This window comes from Cololabis saira, chromosome 11 (genome assembly GCF_033807715.1).
Source record: "Cololabis saira isolate AMF1-May2022 chromosome 11, fColSai1.1, whole genome shotgun sequence".
Taxonomy (NCBI): domain Eukaryota; kingdom Metazoa; phylum Chordata; class Actinopteri; order Beloniformes; family Belonidae; genus Cololabis; species Cololabis saira.
This window is the reverse complement of record NC_084597.1, coordinates 19,182,374-19,201,244: the sequence shown is the minus strand read 5'-3', so window position 1 is coordinate 19,201,244 and position 18,871 is coordinate 19,182,374. Positions and strand designations below refer to the sequence as shown.

Genomic DNA, 18,871 nt, shown 5'->3' with positions numbered 1-18,871 from the left:
TTGTTAGAGGTGATATCGAGTCTTCCAGCTCCGTGGCCTCCCCTCGGTCGAAGACCTCCCGCTATATTTAGCCGTGTGTGGTAAGTTAGCATACCTGTGAGGCTGCACTGTCAGTCAGCGTGATTGACAGCTCCTCTCAGACCAGCATTTATGCAGCATGAGTCTTGTTAGTCGCTCTCTCCTCCTCAGGTGAAGGCCAGGGAGTAATAGGGAATAGAAATGCAGATTAGAACAGGGAACTTTTTGCACATCAACATCTGATTTAGAGTCAATTCTATGCATAAATACATGATGGGCTGCGAGATTCACAGACAAGAGTAAATAACCTCACCTAAATTCGCACGCACCCCTCCCCGTGCCTGCACACAGCAACTCTTATACACACACACACACACACACACACACACACACACACACACACACACACACTGGCCCCAGTGTCATTTCTATTTCTCAGCAATCTGCCCACAGTGGCAGCGAGTCTGTCTCAGCTGAGCGCTCGGGCCTTTTTAGAGAATTACTGCATGGTTATCAAAGGCATTTAGATTAACCCTGGTCACTGTCTTTGACCCACCTCCTCCTCCGCCTCCTCTTCCTCCCCCCCCAGTTTCTGCATGCTGCCGCTCCCTCTAATAACATTTTGACATTAGGATCCCTCACAAATGCCTCTTAAGTCCTCCGCCCCGCTCCACACCTCCTCCGACCGCTGGCCGTGTGTGCGGCGGGGGGGGCTGCGGCTGATAACTTTTCATTCATAATTAGCAGCCAGCGAATGGGGCTGCATTGGGGGGAAATTGAACTGTCAGCAACGGGGCGCGGGGCGTTTGACCCCATCACGCCCAGAGGGGGCCATCATAATTTGTTCATTTGGTGTCCATCAGGCGGGCGCCAGCCCGTCCCCTCCTCCTCGCTCGCCTCCCTCCTCACCCCTCTGACCTCCCCGTAGTGGGCGCTCTGGGTTCACGTCTAATTATGAATCAGCAGAAGGACCTCGAGCGGCACGAATATAGCAGCTCGTGCCCTCCAAACCTCCTGCTGCCACTCAAACTGCAGAGATTGCTTCTTAAACGGGAATAAACGTCCACCAGGAAATGGTCAGTCGGTGCGGGACGCTGAGCAGCCGAACGGCTGCCGGTTTGGGAAATGTTTGTGTTTGGAAGCACATTTCTTTACTCAATAATTAGCCAAGCCACCACGTGATGTTTATCTTTTATGTCCACATCCTTTTTGTCATTCTCTACAAACCACTTAGCAGTCTATTGACTTAAGGTCTTAACCCTTTACTTTTTTAATTTATAAACTTAATTTTGAAGCAGTATTGGTTTTGTTTTTTTCCCAGCTGAAGTAAAAGTCATGTCACTGTAGTAACAGGACGTGGCGTTACAAATAAAACTACTCTATTAAAAGTTTTTATAGCTAAATGCATTTTTGTTTTGCTTTCTTTAAGGAATATTCTTAGATCATTGAGAGCAACATTTCCCATTTTCCCCAAATTTTTGCCAAAATCAGATGAAAGAATTTGAGTTTAAAGTCCCCACTGATTAACACAGTATTGTTAACACACCCCAGGCGCCTCATCTACAAAGTGTGTGGATTTCATCATGAATCGTTGCATGGAATACTTGCATACGCAAAAAAAATTCAGAAGTTCAAAACTGGACGTACGGCCAAATCCACGCACCCTTCATTTGAACATGACAACAAACGTGAAATTGAACGTGGACGCAGGAGCAGGACACTCCTCCCTGTCTCCTCCCTCAAACAGATCAATTTGAATATGATGATGAGGATAAATATCCATGAAAAAACAGCTAATCCTAACAAGGAACTTACAAAAGCAAGTGAATAAAAATGAAGGAAGGTTGGTTGTCAGAAGTTGAGGCTTGAAAAATAATTTATTTGGCGTCATTTCGTCCAATTTAAGCTATAAAAAAAAAAAAACAATAGCGTGTTGTAGTTGTGTTGACCTCATTGCATCAAGGGTATCGTTTCTTGTTTGGTGTTGCGTTCCGAGAAGAGTTGTGGGTTTATCATGTTTGTGAATTGTTTATATTCCATTAGTGCATCAGTACACTCTTTTTTTTCTTGTTTGAATTTTAAGAATCAAGACCATAACTTAAGTTGGTGGGACAAACAATAACTCGCCTCGTTCCGGTTAGTTGTCACGTGACATATTTACAGATTAAGCCCCCGTTGAGTCTTACTTGTCCACGATCACCTCGCTCATGAATATAAAAATAAACAGCATGAATTTATATTTAATCTTTGAAGCATCAGGATCTGATTCCTCCGTTGCAGAAATAAAGACCAGTAGTTCCAACGTGATTATCCAAGTGCAAACGTGAGAAATGAAGAACAAAGTCGCTGTAACTCGGAGTGTTGGAGACGTAGGAGGAGAGACCGGTCTAGATCCCGGCCTCCATCACTAGAGAAACACTTTCTGGAGTCCTGCAGAACCTGCAGCCGACTCGATATGAGACTCTGAAAGTAGCCTAAACATTCAATTAAAACTTTATTCATATACTGCTACTTCAGGTCGTACAAACCAACTCTTCAGTGACATAGTTTTATTTTAAATGAACTTTAGAGAACCAGTTCTTTAATGTTTTTCTGTTTAGACACAGTTATGGGATATTTTTAGCATCTGGATTTTATCTCGAGTAGTCGTCCCATACGGTCGTCATGGCGACTGAGAGATATCTGACCTGTCAGCACCTCCCGCTGAAAGGTTCATGTTGGTCTGAACCGGAGCAGCTGGTCCAGTTCAGGACAGCGATCCAGAAGGATCTAAACCAGCTGATGATCTGGTCTTCACCCTGGACCAGCAGGTCTACGTGGTCCTGGAAGACTCACTGCCTCCTGATCCTGATCCCAGTGTCCAATACAGAACCAAAGCTGTCATTGTGATTGACCGGTTCCATCGTTGTGATCCTACCGTCATATGTTCATGTGGTTGATTGTGAGATTTTTGCAGCTCCATTCGTTCGTAACTTATCTGGTGTGGTAGTGAACTTATTGTTGACATCACGTTTCCTCATATTCTGGACTTCACTGCCAACGGACAAAACCTCAGAAAAGTGCGTACGCCAGCCTTGATGTGTGCTTGAAGGATCGCAACTTTTCACGTTCATGTTGCTTTTTGAACATACGACCGTGAGCGTAGAAAGTGGCGTACGCACTTTTTGTGCGCCGCACGTTTTGTGCATAAGGCCCTTGATATATATGCCCCCAGGTGGTCAGGAGTTGTATTGATACATAGAGAGGTTTTAATAATCAATAAGTCTCTGATTAAATTTAAAATAACACCACAGAAATTGAAGTAACAGAAAATAGGGGCGTTTCATGCTAAAAATGTAATTTGAAGGAATATTGGATTACTTTTAGGGAAACGGCAAAGCTAACTTTGGACCTAACTTTGCTTTATGGCACTACGTCACACCTCAGAAGCCAAAACATTGACCCACAGAGGCGAATGAAGCCATTTTCACACAGAAGTTGTGGTTTAAAGAGAGTTTGTAGAGAGATCCTCTTCTGTCCAGCTGTGCATTGGCAGCGATCTTCTGAATCCTCCTCTCACCGCAATGCAGAGGTTAGTGCTGGGCGGAATTCAATTTTATTTATATAGCGTCTAGTACAACAAAAGTTGTCTCTAGACGCTTTCCAGAGACCCATACCCAGAACATGACCCCCGAGCAGTTATTACATAAACGATGGCAGGTAAAAACTCCCCTAGTGGGAGAAAAACCTTAAGCCAAACAGTGGCAAGGAAAAACTCCCCTTTAGGAGGGAAGAAACCTTGAGCAGGACCAGGCTCGTAAGGGGGGACCCTCCTGCCGAAGGCCAGACTGGTGGCTCAGGGACGGCAGCAGCACAGCAGGCAGGTGGAAGCAGCAACGGGATGACCGGGGGTGGGGACCGCAGGCCAGCACGCAGCTCCCGAAGCTCCGGCCCAATCAGCAAGTCCCAGGTTGGGGTGCAGGGTCAGGGAAAGGTTGAGAAGGGGCAGGGCCAGGGAGAGGAGTCTTGACGGACAAACCTCTCCCCCGCCTGCCCGGGCCGTTACCCTGCCCCTCTCACTCCCACGCTGCAGGTTCCGGTGTCCGGCAGAGGATGCTGCAACATGGACAAAAGAGAAAAAAGGGAGGAGAAGAGGGGGCCAGGTATACCGGTTCATACCGAACACCGGTGTTTATTTTTCTTATGATATGAATTTTTCATATACCGTTATACGGTGAGTATGTACAGTAGCGTACACAACGTTGGGAACGCGGCGCCGCGCGGCGGAACGTAGCGCCGCTGGACTGTTTTTGAGGAGACTGTTTAGCAGTAGTGATGCACCGATTGTTCGGTAACCGAAATTGTTCGGCCGAAAATGGCAAAAAAACACTTTCGGTGTTCGGTGGAATAAGTGGGAAAAAAACCGAACAATTAATAACGGCGTTGTAATATAAGGAAATAGACTGGCCGCTCCCGTACCGGTTGCACACCACAAACATAAATCGTTGGCCAACCAAAAAATAACCACATAAGAATTTTACCTAACATTCACCAGGAGGTGGAACCAAAACAACATAATGCTGGGAAATTGAAAAAATTTTCAGTTTTTTATGTTCAATAAATATTTTCTACCTTGTAATTTTGTAAAAGATCAGTCAGACAACACTTAAAGTCTTTGAGTGTCGGGCCGCTCGGTGGCGCAGTGGGTTAAGCAGCGGCTCATATACTGAGGCTACAGTCCTCCTGCAGCGGTCGCAGGTTCGAATCCCGGCCTGCGCACCTTTGCTGCATGTCATCCCCGATCTCTCTCTCTACCCCTTTCATATCTGCAGCTTGAATAAAGGGCCACTAGAGCCCCAAAAAAAAAAGTGTTGTCTGACTGATTCTCTCACTTCATTAGAATCATAAGTGCCGCCACCTCATTGTAAACGGCATCATTTTGTGAGGCAATGCAAACCTGTATTTATACTAGTGTGGACATTAATGTTTTTCTACAATATTTCCTCCTCATGACAGTAAAATAGCCATTCTAAGCCAATTTACTGCAGCAATTCCTTTCCAAATCATTAGAAAATGTGGTTAACACCCAGTTGTGCATGAAAAAAAAAATACCGTGATATACCGTGATATACCGTGAAACCGATATAATTTTGAAAAATACCGTGATATAAATCTTTGGTCATACCGCCCAGCACTAGCAGAGGTGTAACAGCGGTAGAGGGAGGTTTGCAGCATTCTGTCTCTGCGCCATTCACACACAAGGCGGCAGGGCGGATTAAAGGGGTTATGGAGGAAGAATGAACTGGCTGTGTGCATGGAGCTGAAGACACCCGAACGAGTAATGGTGGAAGAGAAAACTAGTGACCTAAAGAAAAGGAAAGTGTTTGTGGTGAAACTGGATGAAGGACACCGCTGCTTCCTCTTAGGAACAGCCTTTTATTATTGCTAATGTTCTTTAATGGAAAATTTCAAAATTAATCATTTTAGAATATTTAATTTACTGACAAATTGGTATCTATTAAGTAATCTGTGTGGGTATGCGCTGAAGAGGCTCCTTGTTACTTGAACGTAGTTTTAGGTGGCTGTAGTAACATTTATTTAATTTAATTTGCAGTCAAGGTCTTCGTGACGCCCCTCAATTAATTGTCATCTTCTGACTGAAGGGAACAATTAGGCCCTAAAGTCAAACACATGTCCCTTATCTTAATCCGTCCAACTCTTGTAGGGGATAATGAAACCCTGTCGCTCGTCTCTTCGGGCAGACGTCTGAAAAACAGAAATGGATTTTTTAATATAAGCCCATGAATCTCTGCACAGCTCACACTTTCTTTTTGTTAAATTGGCCTTCTTGTGCGCATCGCATGGGGCTGCCGGGCTCCTGTTAGCCCTTTTTGAATATGTCAGCGGGATTTTCAGGTCATTTGCCAGAGAGGATGCTGGGAATGTCGCGTCCGGGCTCTGAAGGTGACTGGTGTCTGTGTCATCCATCACAGCAGCTTCCTCTAAGTTGATGCATAATAGAGCCTCTCAATCAACTTCCTCGCTTATTGTCACCTCCCTCCTTCCTGTCCAGGGTGGAGACTGAGAGCCAGGCCCAAAGAGGGGAGGAAAAAAAAAAAAACAATAAAGGCAGACTGACAGAAAAGTCAAGGTTACATCCCTTTTCTTCTCTTATTTACACTTGAGGTGTTATGGGATTGCTCCGCGTAGCAGGACAGCGGTGGATGGAAGGGTGAAGGGGCTTGCGTGGGCCCCGGTGTCGGGCTTTAACGGTCCACCGTGTCAAATTGGTGATAATAAGCAGTTTGAGGCACCGTCCTGTCGCTGGGGCAAAGCGACAGACGGGACCTTGAGGCAGGATGTCTCTGTCAGGGAGGTAAATCTCCGTCGTGATGGGGTGGCAAACATTATGGCCAGCTTTATCGACACCGACTGCTCTGACACATCCAAAAGTGGCCCAATAAATTTTGCGGGCTGGCGGCGGCGTGACGGGCGCTCGCGAGGGCGACGCAGCGTCGTGGCAAGGCAACAAATGTTTGTTTGACCTCTTTGCCGGGCAGCCTGGGCAGTGCTTTCCTGTCGAGGGGGATACAGGGAGACGGCGGCGGCGGTCCTCAATTGGATGGTGGTTTGATATTGCCTTTACTGGCGCTGATGTACGGCTGCTTCTCCCAGATGTGAACGCAGTCACAGTTACAGGCAGGCGTGCGTTTCTGCATTGAGCCTTAACAGGCCTTAACAGTTTAGACTAGGGCTGGGGATCGATTCAAATTTCAAGAATCGATTCCGATTCTTAAGATTCAGAATCGATTATCATGATTCGATCCGATATTGATTTGGGTTACTGTTAATAAAACTGTTTGTTCAGCTGTTGCATGAATTATATGACTGTAGTTCTGCAACATATTAATACTGGTATTATATTGAGATTCAACAGCAAGTATTGGCAGCTAATGATGCTGTAAGGACCAATCAGCTCCCAGAATGCTGATAGAACTGTTTTCAGAAACATCATGTGGGTCAGAATTATCAAACAAATCAGGGCAGCAAACAGAGGACGAAAGAAATTGTTTTTATTTTTTCCATATTAATGAGAATTTGGTTTTTAACATTTATGCAAATGTAACCCCAAGACAGTATATAAAGCAAAGAAATATAGACAATTTATGCAATTATAACTGAAAACTTTAATGTTTTCATACCTTTAAACATATTTAAAGGCAAAAACATGGCACCAGTTATTGTCGTGTTCAACAAAATATTCCTTTTTTGGGCATACGGTAAACAAAGAAGTACCAAAAGTTGTAATGATGAAAAAAAAAAAAAAGTTTTTTTTTTTTTTAAATCGACATATGAATCGATTTTTAGGAGAATCGATTTAAAATCGGAGAATCAATCTTTTCAACACAGGCCTAGTTTAGACATATGAGCTAATGTGACTAATTTCAGACAGAAGACGCTGCAGCCATTTATGTGAAGGATGAGAAGAATAACGTGCATTTTGACAATCGATGCATCCGAAACTCAGACTGCTTCCATCTCAACACAGAGCTTTGAGAGGTGAATGATGGCTCGAGCTGACGCCGTTCCCTTGCGTTCAAGAGGCTGCTAGGCTTGTTTGTTAGGCCCGTTCTCCCGGGGCCTTCAAATCCATCTTCAGAGACCTCTTGGTGACATCAAAAATGTTTCTTTCAGTTCTTTTCTAGAGTTTACACTAGGGCTGTTCGATTAATCGATTTTAAATCGTAATCGCGATTATGTAATTAGAACGATGTTAAAACGTGAAAATCGTAAAATCGATTTTTCACTTTTTTTTTTTTTTTTTTACCTTGTCTGCACACATATTAATGATTGATACCATATTAATGATTGATGGAAATACCTCTCAATACCTGCGACAAGTGCCCCATGGGAGAGGCTCTTTAGTGTAGGAGGGGGCGTTGTAACATGCCACCGGGCATCCCTCAAGCCAGATGCGGTAGACCGGCTCGTGTTCCTTGCGAAAAACTTGCAAATGTGAATAGCAAATGTAATGACTGACATTACACACCTCTACCTCCTTCATGGGTTGCATTATTATTTAGCATGCAAAGACCCAGTTTAGTTTAATTAGAAAATGTCTTGTTTTATTTAATTGGAAATATAACTACTGTATGTTTGCAAGTGCTGATTTGCTGATTTTTTTTTTTTCAGAGATAAAACTTTATATTTTATTATTTTTTAAAACTTTTTTTCAACTTATTTTACAGAGTTTTGCACTTTATTCATTCATTTTTGGTTTAATAAGAGCAAAGTTTGCACTTAAAGCCCAATGGGGCAAATAATAAAAAAAATAATAAAAAAACAGCATATTTGAAATCATTTCTTTGCCTTTTGTCAATTCACAAAATAATCGTAATCGAAAATCGGATTTTGAGAGAAAAAAATCGAGATTTTATTTTTGGGCAAAATCGAACAGCCCTAGTTTACACTCATATACACTCGTACCTTTACGTTTCTGCTCTGCTCCAACACACCTGGTTCAAATTACATGGATCCAACAGCTTATCGGGTTCTGTACGATGAGCCATTAGATGGTCATCAGATGGTGTGTTGCAGCAGGACAACATGCAGGACGCTCGTCATCAGACCTGGACGTTCCTGTATTTAGAGCAACCACAGCCTGCCTGACTGCAGCTCATGATGGGTGCTTTGTCCTCTCGCCCCGCTGAAGCTGAACGAACATCGGAAGTTTGTGTCCACAAGCACAAATGTGGAGCCCAACTGCAAGCCAGCAGGTTTATGAGCAGCTCAGCAGCAGCTCGTGTGTCACACTGACTGTTCATCCACTCTCACACGCCAGAAGTCCAAAGACACGCTCTTTTTCTTTTCCTTTTTTTTTCTTTTTCTTTTCCTTTTTTTTTCTTTTTCTTTTACACCTCAGAACAGCCTTGACGCCATGTCAAGCTTCAGCGAAGCAGCGCGCCTTGACACCGCTCGCCTCGCCGCGCTGGCCCATCACGCTCCACGCTTCCGCCCCGTGTCTTCGTATGATATTCTTAGTCGTATTTAATCAGCGTAATTAGTGCGTGCACCTTGCTTTAATCACCGAACTGTGTTTCTTAGTCTGTTTTTCTGCATCTGGTTGTTGTTCCTTAAGCCGCCTGGTTATCTCTCGTTGCGTGTGCCGTTCTTTTTATTGCTCTTGTGACAATTTGAAAGTAAGATTGTTATTTTATTTTATCTTGTATTACTTTAAGGTGGTAAACAGATGTTTTTCAGTGCCTGAGCTCTAAAGTATTGCATTCAGGTGCTAATTATTTGAGTGTTTGAACAGTTTTATCCTTTCTTTAAATCTCTCTTTTTGCTCATTAGTGCTGTCACTCAAGACACAGGAAGACCTTTGGCTTTTATAGGAGGCTAAAGAAACTACTTCAAGTTGTCACACTTTAGTGATGGTTTTTATTACTTTTAGCCGCAGAAAGACAACAGAGGTGTGTCTGATGTTTATGCACATTATGCGACAAATTCCCCATTTGACAACACTACACAGCACGGTGATTTGTGTTGCGTTGCGCGAGCTGAGACGCCTCATCCCACTAATGAGAGCTGACAGTCGCCATCATCAAGAGAAAGTCTGAGCCCCGCCGAGTGTGAACAGTGTTCATCGACGTAACGAGATGTTAATTTTTAAGATTTAAAAAAAAAAAAAAAAGAAAAAAGGGGGAGAATAATAGGAGACTGCCTCCAGCTCCTCTCTTTTCTTTTTCTCTCAAAGGTAATCCAATTTCCTGGCTCTGAAAAGGTAAAAGCCCTCTTATATACAGGCTGGCCCAAGCAGGCGCTTGTGTTTTCTATTCATTAGAGGTTGTTTTTATTCCACCTGCTTTGCCTGAGTATCCTGCCCATTTCCATCTAACTCGGCTGATTGAGGACGGTTCTTAAATGCGCTCCTTTTGCCCTACAGCACTAATGAAGGGAGGCTAGGGGTGGGTCCCACTTCACTAAAAAAGCCGAGCGCTCTGGCTGTTGATTGGATGAGTTCAATTGCATGAATGCAGGTGATGTGAAGACCGGAGATTCTTGTATTAATCTGGCCTCTTGTGTGGATGCATTTGCTCTATATTGTAAAAAGCTTTCCCTCCCTGGAGATGTCGTTGATGCAGAAAGCGTGAGGCTCGGTGCTGTTTTTGTTTTTTTTGTTTGTTTTGATTTGTCTCCCTTGTTTTGCTCCCGGGTTGCTTCATCCAGCGAGACTTAGTTTATAGATGAGGAAGATGATTTTTCGTGATAAAGAATTCTGAGTTATCCGTCAGCAGTGGTCGTTTCATCAGAACCCAAGCAGAAACGGTGCTTGTCATGTGTCTGTTTAGGTCACCAGTCCATTCTTCGGCCCTGTGAAGACCTACGAGCTGCTTCACCACATGACGGGAAAAGGAATGTCGGCCAATTACCATTTCCCCAGGCAGCCATGTTTGTACCAGGCCAGCATGGTCTTGGTGCAGGTAACCCTGACCAACAGCTCAGAACACGATCTGGAGGAGATCCACATCGGAGACCGAAGCCCGGCGAGCCTCAACATCCACTGCTTTAACACCATCGGTGAGTATGAGCTCCTCACAATCCCGCATGGCTCATGAAGAAACCGTCATTAGTTGGAAGATTCCCCTGAAGGAACCTACCCTACTGGTATTAAAGTATATAATATAGTAATACCAGTTCTGACCACATGGAGGCAGCACAATATGCAGAGGTTCTGGTTTCAGCCCCTCCTGTGACATGCAACAACCTCTAGTGCGGGGATCAGCAACCCGCGGCCCTAGAGCCGCATGCGGCTCTTTAGCGCCGTCCTAGTGGCTCCTGGAGCTTTTTCAAAAATGTTTCACCTTTTTTTTTCTTCTTTTTTTTCCTTTTTTTTTCTTCTTTTCTCTTTTTTTCTTTTTCCACTTTTTTTCTTCTTTTCTCTTTTTTTCTTTTTCCTTTTTTTTTCTTCTTTTCTCTTTTTTTCTTTTTCCACTTTTTTTCTTCTTTTTTTCTCTTTTTTTCCTTTCCTTTTTAATCTCGACATTTCAACTTTTTTCTCAACATTTCAACTTTTTTCTCAACATTTCGACTTTTCTCTCGACATTTCAACTTTTTTCTCGAAATTTCAACTTTTTTTTCAACATTTCAACTTTTTTCTCGACATTTCGACTTTTTTCTCGACATTTCGACTTTTTTCTCGACATTTCGACTTTTTTCTCAACATTTCGACTTTTTTGTCAAGATTGTACTTCAACATTGATCTTGACATTTCGACTTTTTTCTCGAAATTTTGACTTTTTTCTCGACATTTCAAATTTTTTCTTGACTTTTTTTCGAAGTGCATAATGAAAAAATAAACCTTCCCCGAGTTCTAACTAATATAGATACATGCAGCATGTGTTGTCTTCATTCTAAGGCTGATACAAGACTTTTCATTTTTTGCGGCTCCAGACGTATTTGTTTTTTGTGTTTTTGGTCCAATATGGCTCTTTCAACATTTTGGGTTGCCGACCCCTGCTCTAGTGGAACAAAGCGGTATTACACACCAGTCTGTCTCCAGTAATTGGCACAGTTCTTTCAGCGCCTGTTTTTTCACAACTTGTTTACGACCTCATAACAAAGTTCATAAACAAGTGTTTCATGCTTCACATTTTTACCCTCACGTAAACCCGGCTCATGCCTTCGCTGGAGTTTTTGTAGATTTCTGCATTCATGGTTGTTTTTCCCCGACAGATATTAAATGATCGTGTTATCAGAAACCTGTTAGCGTTTTTTTTGCTATTAGTTCAGCAAATAGTCCCGTCCCGTCCCATTCCTCCCACTGGATAAAAGCCGATATTGGCCCATCTAATCCCTGTTTATTATCATCGATCAGGACAGGCACACATCCACCATCTCCATATTTGTTCTGCGTATGATAAGAGTCTGAGAATAGTGCTGCTCCCTCCACGTTTTCCTCTCTGCGAAGGTGCAAACACACAAACACACGGACACAGGAGCGCTGTGCGATGGAGCATGGTAGAACTGTCGATTGCAGGGGATTGATTGGGCATTGAAGGAACTCAAGCAGCCAAACGGTGGGTAATTTGGATCGATTGAGCCTGGCCGCTCCGAGCAGGCGGCTGGATTTAGTTTGGATAAGTTGCAGGGGATGAATACAGACAAAGCTTTATGTAGTGTTGTTTTTTTGCTGAAGGATAATAGATGACATGGTGTGTATTTAGTAAGAAATATTGCTCCTTAACCACAAAGCACATTATTTTCTGCTGATCGGGGGTTAATCTGTAATCGAACGTCTTAAAATGAGCTGACGTTTTCTGCCTCTGTCCCTAAACCAGCCAGCAGCAGTCTCGTTAACCGTTCTGTCACAACGGCTCGCATATTTTCTTTTCAGTCATGAACTGACAGTTTCAGTTTGTGTTTTGCTCTGTGCACAAACACGAGACTGTATCATGCAGAGTAAGTATTCGTTTTAAAACGATCTTCTCTGTGGTAGCTAGGCCTATATGAGCAGAGGTCAGATGTGTAGGAGTAACTGTGCAAATGTAAGAAGACAGCGGTAGATCAAAGACGCAGTGTGGCTTTTAAACCTCCCACCATCAACGGCTTGCCTTAGTTAGAGCAGTGACGATTAAAGAAATGTTTTTGACAGCGGTTTTGAAATATAAACTGGACATGTGAACTCTAGCTATTGAAATCAAAACCTTTTTAATTATGAACAGCCAGTTATGTTTATTTCTGCTGTAAAGTACATATTTTTACATGGAGGTCGGTGGATGTCGACTCAGTGTTGGGCCCGGCCCCTGGTGGTCATTCAGTGAACTACAGTTTTCCATCTTTGCTCGATCAAGTCCGTTTAGGAACCTGGTTGTAGTCCTGTGGTAACAAGCAAGCTCCTCTTATTCTGATGTTGAATTGAGTTTATTTACAAATAATTAAAAAACACAAATACAGATAATAATCGAGGTTTGTAAAATGGGACTCCCCAGAAGCTACTGTAGCTTATGAATAGGGGCCCAGTCACACACAGCAGAACGACTATAAATTACACATATAATACATATACATACAGTATAATAAACTTATATCCCTATAACCTAAATAAGAAAAAAAAAAGAAAAAAATAATCTCCTAGATACAAATATATTCTTATTAAAATAATATATCAGGTATTAGTACATAAAAAATTTAACAAGAAACATAATTTAATAGTAATTTTTGTTTTAATCTTTTTTTAAAAATTGAGAGAGATCCAGACTCTTTTATAGTATTACCAAGCTCATTCCACATTTTTGGACCTTTGCAGGTTACACTAAAAGTTGTACATTTTAGTTTCCTTTTCTTTCCCTTTAAAAGTTGTTTTCCCCTTGTGGTGTGTTCATGAGTGGGAACAGAAATGGGGATGAGATGACAGAGTCTATCATTGAGTCTAAAAACTACAGTATACATTACACAGGCATTGTGGAAAATGTTTTTAGATATTAAATGTTGCATAATCAATCTTGTTCAGGAGATTTTACTACAAAATATGAACCTACTTTTTAAGATCAGCAAGTTTTGAAAACCTCTTTTGAAGGATGGCAATGCTGCTTGTTCCTACACCTGCTGGAGAAAGGACCCCATATTTTTGAGCTTGTTCTGTGTTTGAGATGTTTGTCTTCGTTGCTGTTTGTACGCAGGTCCTCCGTGCCCCATGCCGAGTCCTCCCGCCTTCATGGATTTTATCTGTTTACTAAACTTTCTAAACTGTTTCTCCAACGATTTTCATTGGTATGAGAGAGAATGAAGTCCAGGCCGGAGCCAGAGAGCCTGTTAGGAGCCGTGAAGTGAGTCTGTGATGGCTGTGTTTTCAGGTTTCCTCTGGAGTCTCCGCTCCTCGGTTCTGTCTGCAGAAAGAGTTATACAGTAAAATAGACCTGCTCTGTGGAGGGAGAAACGCAGGCCGGCTGGGGAGGCTCGGAGGATGTTCCTGTCTGTCTGTGTTCTTCTCACTGTAAACCTCCTCCTCTTCCTCCTCTTCAGCTGTCCAGTCTTTTACTCCGACCCTTTTTGGCTTTGTTTAACGCCCCTTCAGCCTTCGTTTCACCTGCTCCGTCTCCCTCGTCCCGTTTCTCTTGAAGCTGATTCATTTTTTTTTTGACAAGTCTGCTGTTTTGGAAGTGCGCTAGCTCTTCATGTTTTTCCTTTTTTTTCACTTGACTAGAGCTGCAGCGGGAGGGAGATTGAAGGATAGATTTCTCACACACGATGGCCTTGCTTTGTGAAGAAGAAAACACGCAAGCTGTAGATGCTTGTCTCGTTCCACTCTGCTGCTGCGCCCCGCTCCTCCTCCACTCATCCACCATCTCCACTTTCCTTTGCTTCATCCTTCTCCGAGCTGCACCCAGTGCCCTTGTCACTCACTCGTTTTTTTTCTTTCCTTCTCCTCTTGTCTCTCCGCAGAGCGGTTGGAGCCGGGGGCCTCGGTGACGGTTTCCATGGGTATCGACTTCAGCGACTCCACGCAAGCAGCAAACTTCCAGCTGTGGTAAGACCACCCCGCACCCACTCATGCAATCTTTCAGACCTTCAGCATCAACTCTTTTTTTTTTTTTTTCTTTTTTTTTAAACACATGCACTCTTTTTTTCTGCACTTTTGTCAATTCTCCTTTCCCGACCCGCTCTGTGCCAGTGCTCCCAGGTGAGACATCAGCCGCGATTGATCCCGGTTGGCTGGAATAACAATTATTCCTCCAGTAATCAGCCCCGGCCCAAACGGGCCTGCTGAATGCCATTGGCACTGCCGCTCTGCCGATCAATAGCTTTATCAGAAAATCTGTTTGAGATGGGAGAATCAATCCGGCCTGAAATGCCATTCATGGAGGCCGGTCTGGGAGGCAGTCGGAGGAGAAACGTCTCACACGCGAAGGAAGCAGGACATGGACACAATTCCTGACGTTCCCACTCAATCGCTTTGATGAGGATAAACTAGCTGCGCAGAATCACACGCCTAAATACAAAAGATCTATGAAAAAATTAGAAACCATTATACTGTTAAATGAACGACTGATCTTATTACCTAAAAATAAACAGTTTATATCCATGTACAACCGTCATATTACATATATGAAAGGCATGAAGAGGAAGGATGCTTCAGATGGACAGGAGGACGAAGCAAAGGCTGTTTGAGGGTGCAAACTAGATTGTTTTCTTTTTTTAATTTGTCTACTTTTCATTAAATTTTCTTCCCCCAGTAGGGAAAATGCAGCAGAGGAAGTCAAAGTTTCGACATCTGAGACTATTTTGAGTTGTTACAAAACAAACCGAGCTTCCAAAGCGATTAAAGCGGACTATCAATTGATGGACGGCTGTTTTGTTTCTCTTCTCCACTTTGTATCTTTTTGGAAATTGGCTTCCTGCTGTTTGAAAACAGAATATGTGAACTGAGAGTAACGGTAACAATGGACACCCAACACTTTAATACAAATGTGACTCTTAAAAAGGTCAAATTCTGCCCGACACACCTCCACCTCGTAAAACTCCTTTCTTGCTACAAATTAATCTGTGCATGCTTTGTGCAAAGAGAAACATTTAAAACAGAGGAGAAAAAATACCCCAAAAATTCACTTTCGTGGCCAGAAACAAAGTGGCCGAGATTTTGTTACATATAAATGAAACGAGGCAAAATAATCTCATCGCTTTTACAGATTTTAGCTTCTATTGAAAGATGGGAAGTAGAAAAAAGTAATTAATATATATATATATATATATATATATATATATATATATATATATATATATATATATATATATATATATATATATATATTACACACACATATACAGTACAGACCAAAAGTTTGAACACCTTCTCATTCAAACAAATGGAGAAGTGTGTCCAAACTTTTGGTCTGTACTGTATCTATATATACTTTGGATTTTCTTTTTTTTTTTTTTTACCAAATATCTGTAATTTTTTCCTTCGTTTGCATTGATTAAACTTTGTATTGAAAGGATGAGCAGTAGAAAAGAAGCTCATTTACTTTACTTTAGTGTTGGTGATCTCAACACCTCAGTTATATTTTTTTATTGTTAAATTAATTTCCCTTCAAGGATTAATAAAGTGTTTTTCAATTGAACTGAATTGAGTCTGCTCGTTTTTTTCTGCTCTGGCCGTCTGGTGACGGCCAGGTGACGGAAAAGTTTGAGACCCCCTGGCGTAATGAAAGACTGGCGACGCCTTGTTGAAGTATCGGAAACCCAGAGAGGCAAAGGGAATCTAAACGACTTTTCCCTGGGTAGGGTGGACATTTGTGATGAAGAGCAAAGCTCTTCAGAGTGATGTTTTTATCCTCAACAGGTTATTCAGACTAAAGCTATTTATATATGAGATTCGTTGCATAAACTTAATTATCAATCAATTTTAATCGATAATAATAGTTGCTGCACGCAGTCATGTGGAAAACTTTTACACATCAATCATATGTGAAATCATGTCGGGAGTACAGAGATGCAGCTAATCCCAAAGACTGGAATAACTGATCCTCAGCAGGTTTGGACACCTGTATAAAAGTGTTGGGAGCGTTCAAGTGTGTGGTAACGCAAGGACAATGGGGAACGACATCAGCAATAATTTTAGGGACCCAGTTGTTGGTGCCCATCTGCCTGGGAAATGTTCCAAGGCTTCCTCCAAATAAAGTCCATCATTGCTCCACGAGGAAGATTATTTAGTGAAGAATATTCAAGAAATCTGTCCCAGAAGTGGACGTCCAGCCCAAGGGGGGAGGATGTGCAGTGCTCAGAAAACCTGCAAAAAAAAGAGCTACGTATCAGACTCTACATATTTTAGTTAGCATGTTACGTCCTCGTGTTAATCACATTTGTCAAATTAGACAAAGAACATGTCAAGAACACCGCTGAAGATCCAGCCGCTGGCTCTCTGCAGCATCGTATCTCCTTTTCTCGCTGCTCTTTCTTTCTCTAGTGCCCATGTTGGATTTAAAGACGCCTGACCGAAGCCATCATTCCTGTGCTCATGTTTTTCCTTCCTCAGCACCAAGGAGGACAAGTTCAGCGTATCCATTCAGCCTGCCGTAGGAGAGCTGTTACTGCCGAGTACCATGACGGAGCCGGACTTCACAAAGGAGCAGGGTGAGTTCCAAGGTTTCCGCCATCCGGGATGTTTGTGAAGCGTCCGCGTCTTGTCTGCTCATGTGTAAGGATTAAAGAGATTCTTCACTTTTCTGTTGTGTGTTCATGCTTCATGCTTCCTGGTATCGGTCTTATTCTCCCTCTCAAATCATGTGAATCTTCCATAAAACCTGCTGAAGTTATAGCGATAGAAGATGGTGTTAAACATTTAGGCTTTTTCTCCTGTGGAGGCCATGTGGGCACACTCAGATCCAAGCCATCGCCGTGCTCTTAAGTGCCTCTTAAATGCTTTTTCTGCATTAATTAATCTCTCCTCTGTGTTTTCTGAGCTCACATGAATACATTTGCACTCAGGATTAAAAAAAAAAGAAGAAAAAGGAATGTAAGACAGAAGAGCAACTGACTTTCTGTGACCATTTTTTCTCTAATAAATATTCTTTTATATACCAGTGAAGGGAAGTTAATGACTCCTTTCAGGTGATGGGTTTTCATTATATCTGACGTTAAGACCTCTTTTATTTCTACCTAAATTGTGTGCATTTGTCTCCGTTCTTTCAAATCTTGGCTCATTGTTAAGTGCACATGAACTCTCTATTGCCTTTTCTCTTTTTATTGCCTGATCTCCGGGTCAGAATATTTGTACGTTAAATGTGTAATACTTGTCGGTGTAACTGTACCACAAAGGTAGAAATATATATATCATTAGCTGCCAATTTAAAATAGAACAAACACACTCAACTCTCAGTAGTTGTAGAGTTTACCTTCTGATTTGTTGTTTGTTTTTATTTTTATTTGATGGATGAACATTTTGCATCTTCCCAGGAAAGCTTCTGGGCATGAACGAGACATCGGCAACCATCACCATGGCAACAGCTAATGACTCCAGCCAGGCCATCAACAAGCACATCCTGTCTGCAGCCAACGTGGGAGTGGTTTCATCCAGCCAAAACAACTTCCACAGGTAAATCTAGTTTTCTTTTTTTAATGTATTTTTTTATATTTCATAGAAGCCAAAACTTGAAAGATATTTTTTTTTCTTTCAGTGTAATATTACCATGATTCTGCCATAGTTTTTGGATAACGTGATTAAAGCCAGTTTATGTAGTAATTCCACTTCTGTTCGGCCTGAATCCCACTGGGACTGGAGGCACTGCGGTCGAGATGTGCAGAGGTTTTACTTCGTCCTCAGACCTCCATCAGACTTGTTGTAGAAGCAGAGTCCGAGCGCTTGATTGGATTCTCCAGATCATACGCTTTTCCGACGGTCGTGGGACAGTTGGGATGGTGCGGTTCTTGTCAGGTCTCGTTCTTTGGCCGTCGTACATAATTGTTTACCCTTAGCCTTCCCGCGTTGATGTGATATCAATGTAAGAGTCCTACTGGAGGTGCAGTTTATGTCTTGCATCGAGGGTAAAGTGGCTTTAAGATTAAATACCAGAGTTGCTTGTGAGCTCTTGGAAATGTGCACCTACGAGGCACAAATATGGGATTTAAACACCCAGGTTTTTGTTTTGTGGCGTCGTAGCAGTTCAAACAGGATGACTCTGAACTCACTTTATATACCTAAGGAGCAGATTTTTCTTTCATAAATCAATTTAAAACATTGCTGTTAAAAATAAATGGAGAGAAATCCAGAGATGAGACAGATTTATTATACTTCTGCCACCACTTATGTGGAGATATAGGTTTTGATTTGCTGAAACAAAAGAAGCAGATTCTCGTCTTATTTAAAGAACAGAGG

General features: G+C 42.4%; 1 protein-coding gene across 2 annotated transcripts in view; it reads left to right on the top strand.

Moving 5' to 3' along the window:
* The window catches only part of ap3b1a (adaptor related protein complex 3 subunit beta 1a), a 104,046-nt gene that overhangs the window by 73,665 nt on the left and 11,510 nt on the right, over positions 1-18,871 (top strand). For both annotated transcript variants that reach the window (XM_061733910.1, XM_061733909.1), the window contains exons 23-26: positions 10,350-10,578; positions 14,443-14,527; positions 17,033-17,130; positions 17,953-18,091. In XM_061733910.1, the coding sequence (XP_061589894.1) occupies positions 10,350-10,578; positions 14,443-14,527; positions 17,033-17,130; positions 17,953-18,091 (551 nt within the window). The remainder of the gene's footprint in view (positions 1-10,349; positions 10,579-14,442; positions 14,528-17,032; positions 17,131-17,952; positions 18,092-18,871) is intronic.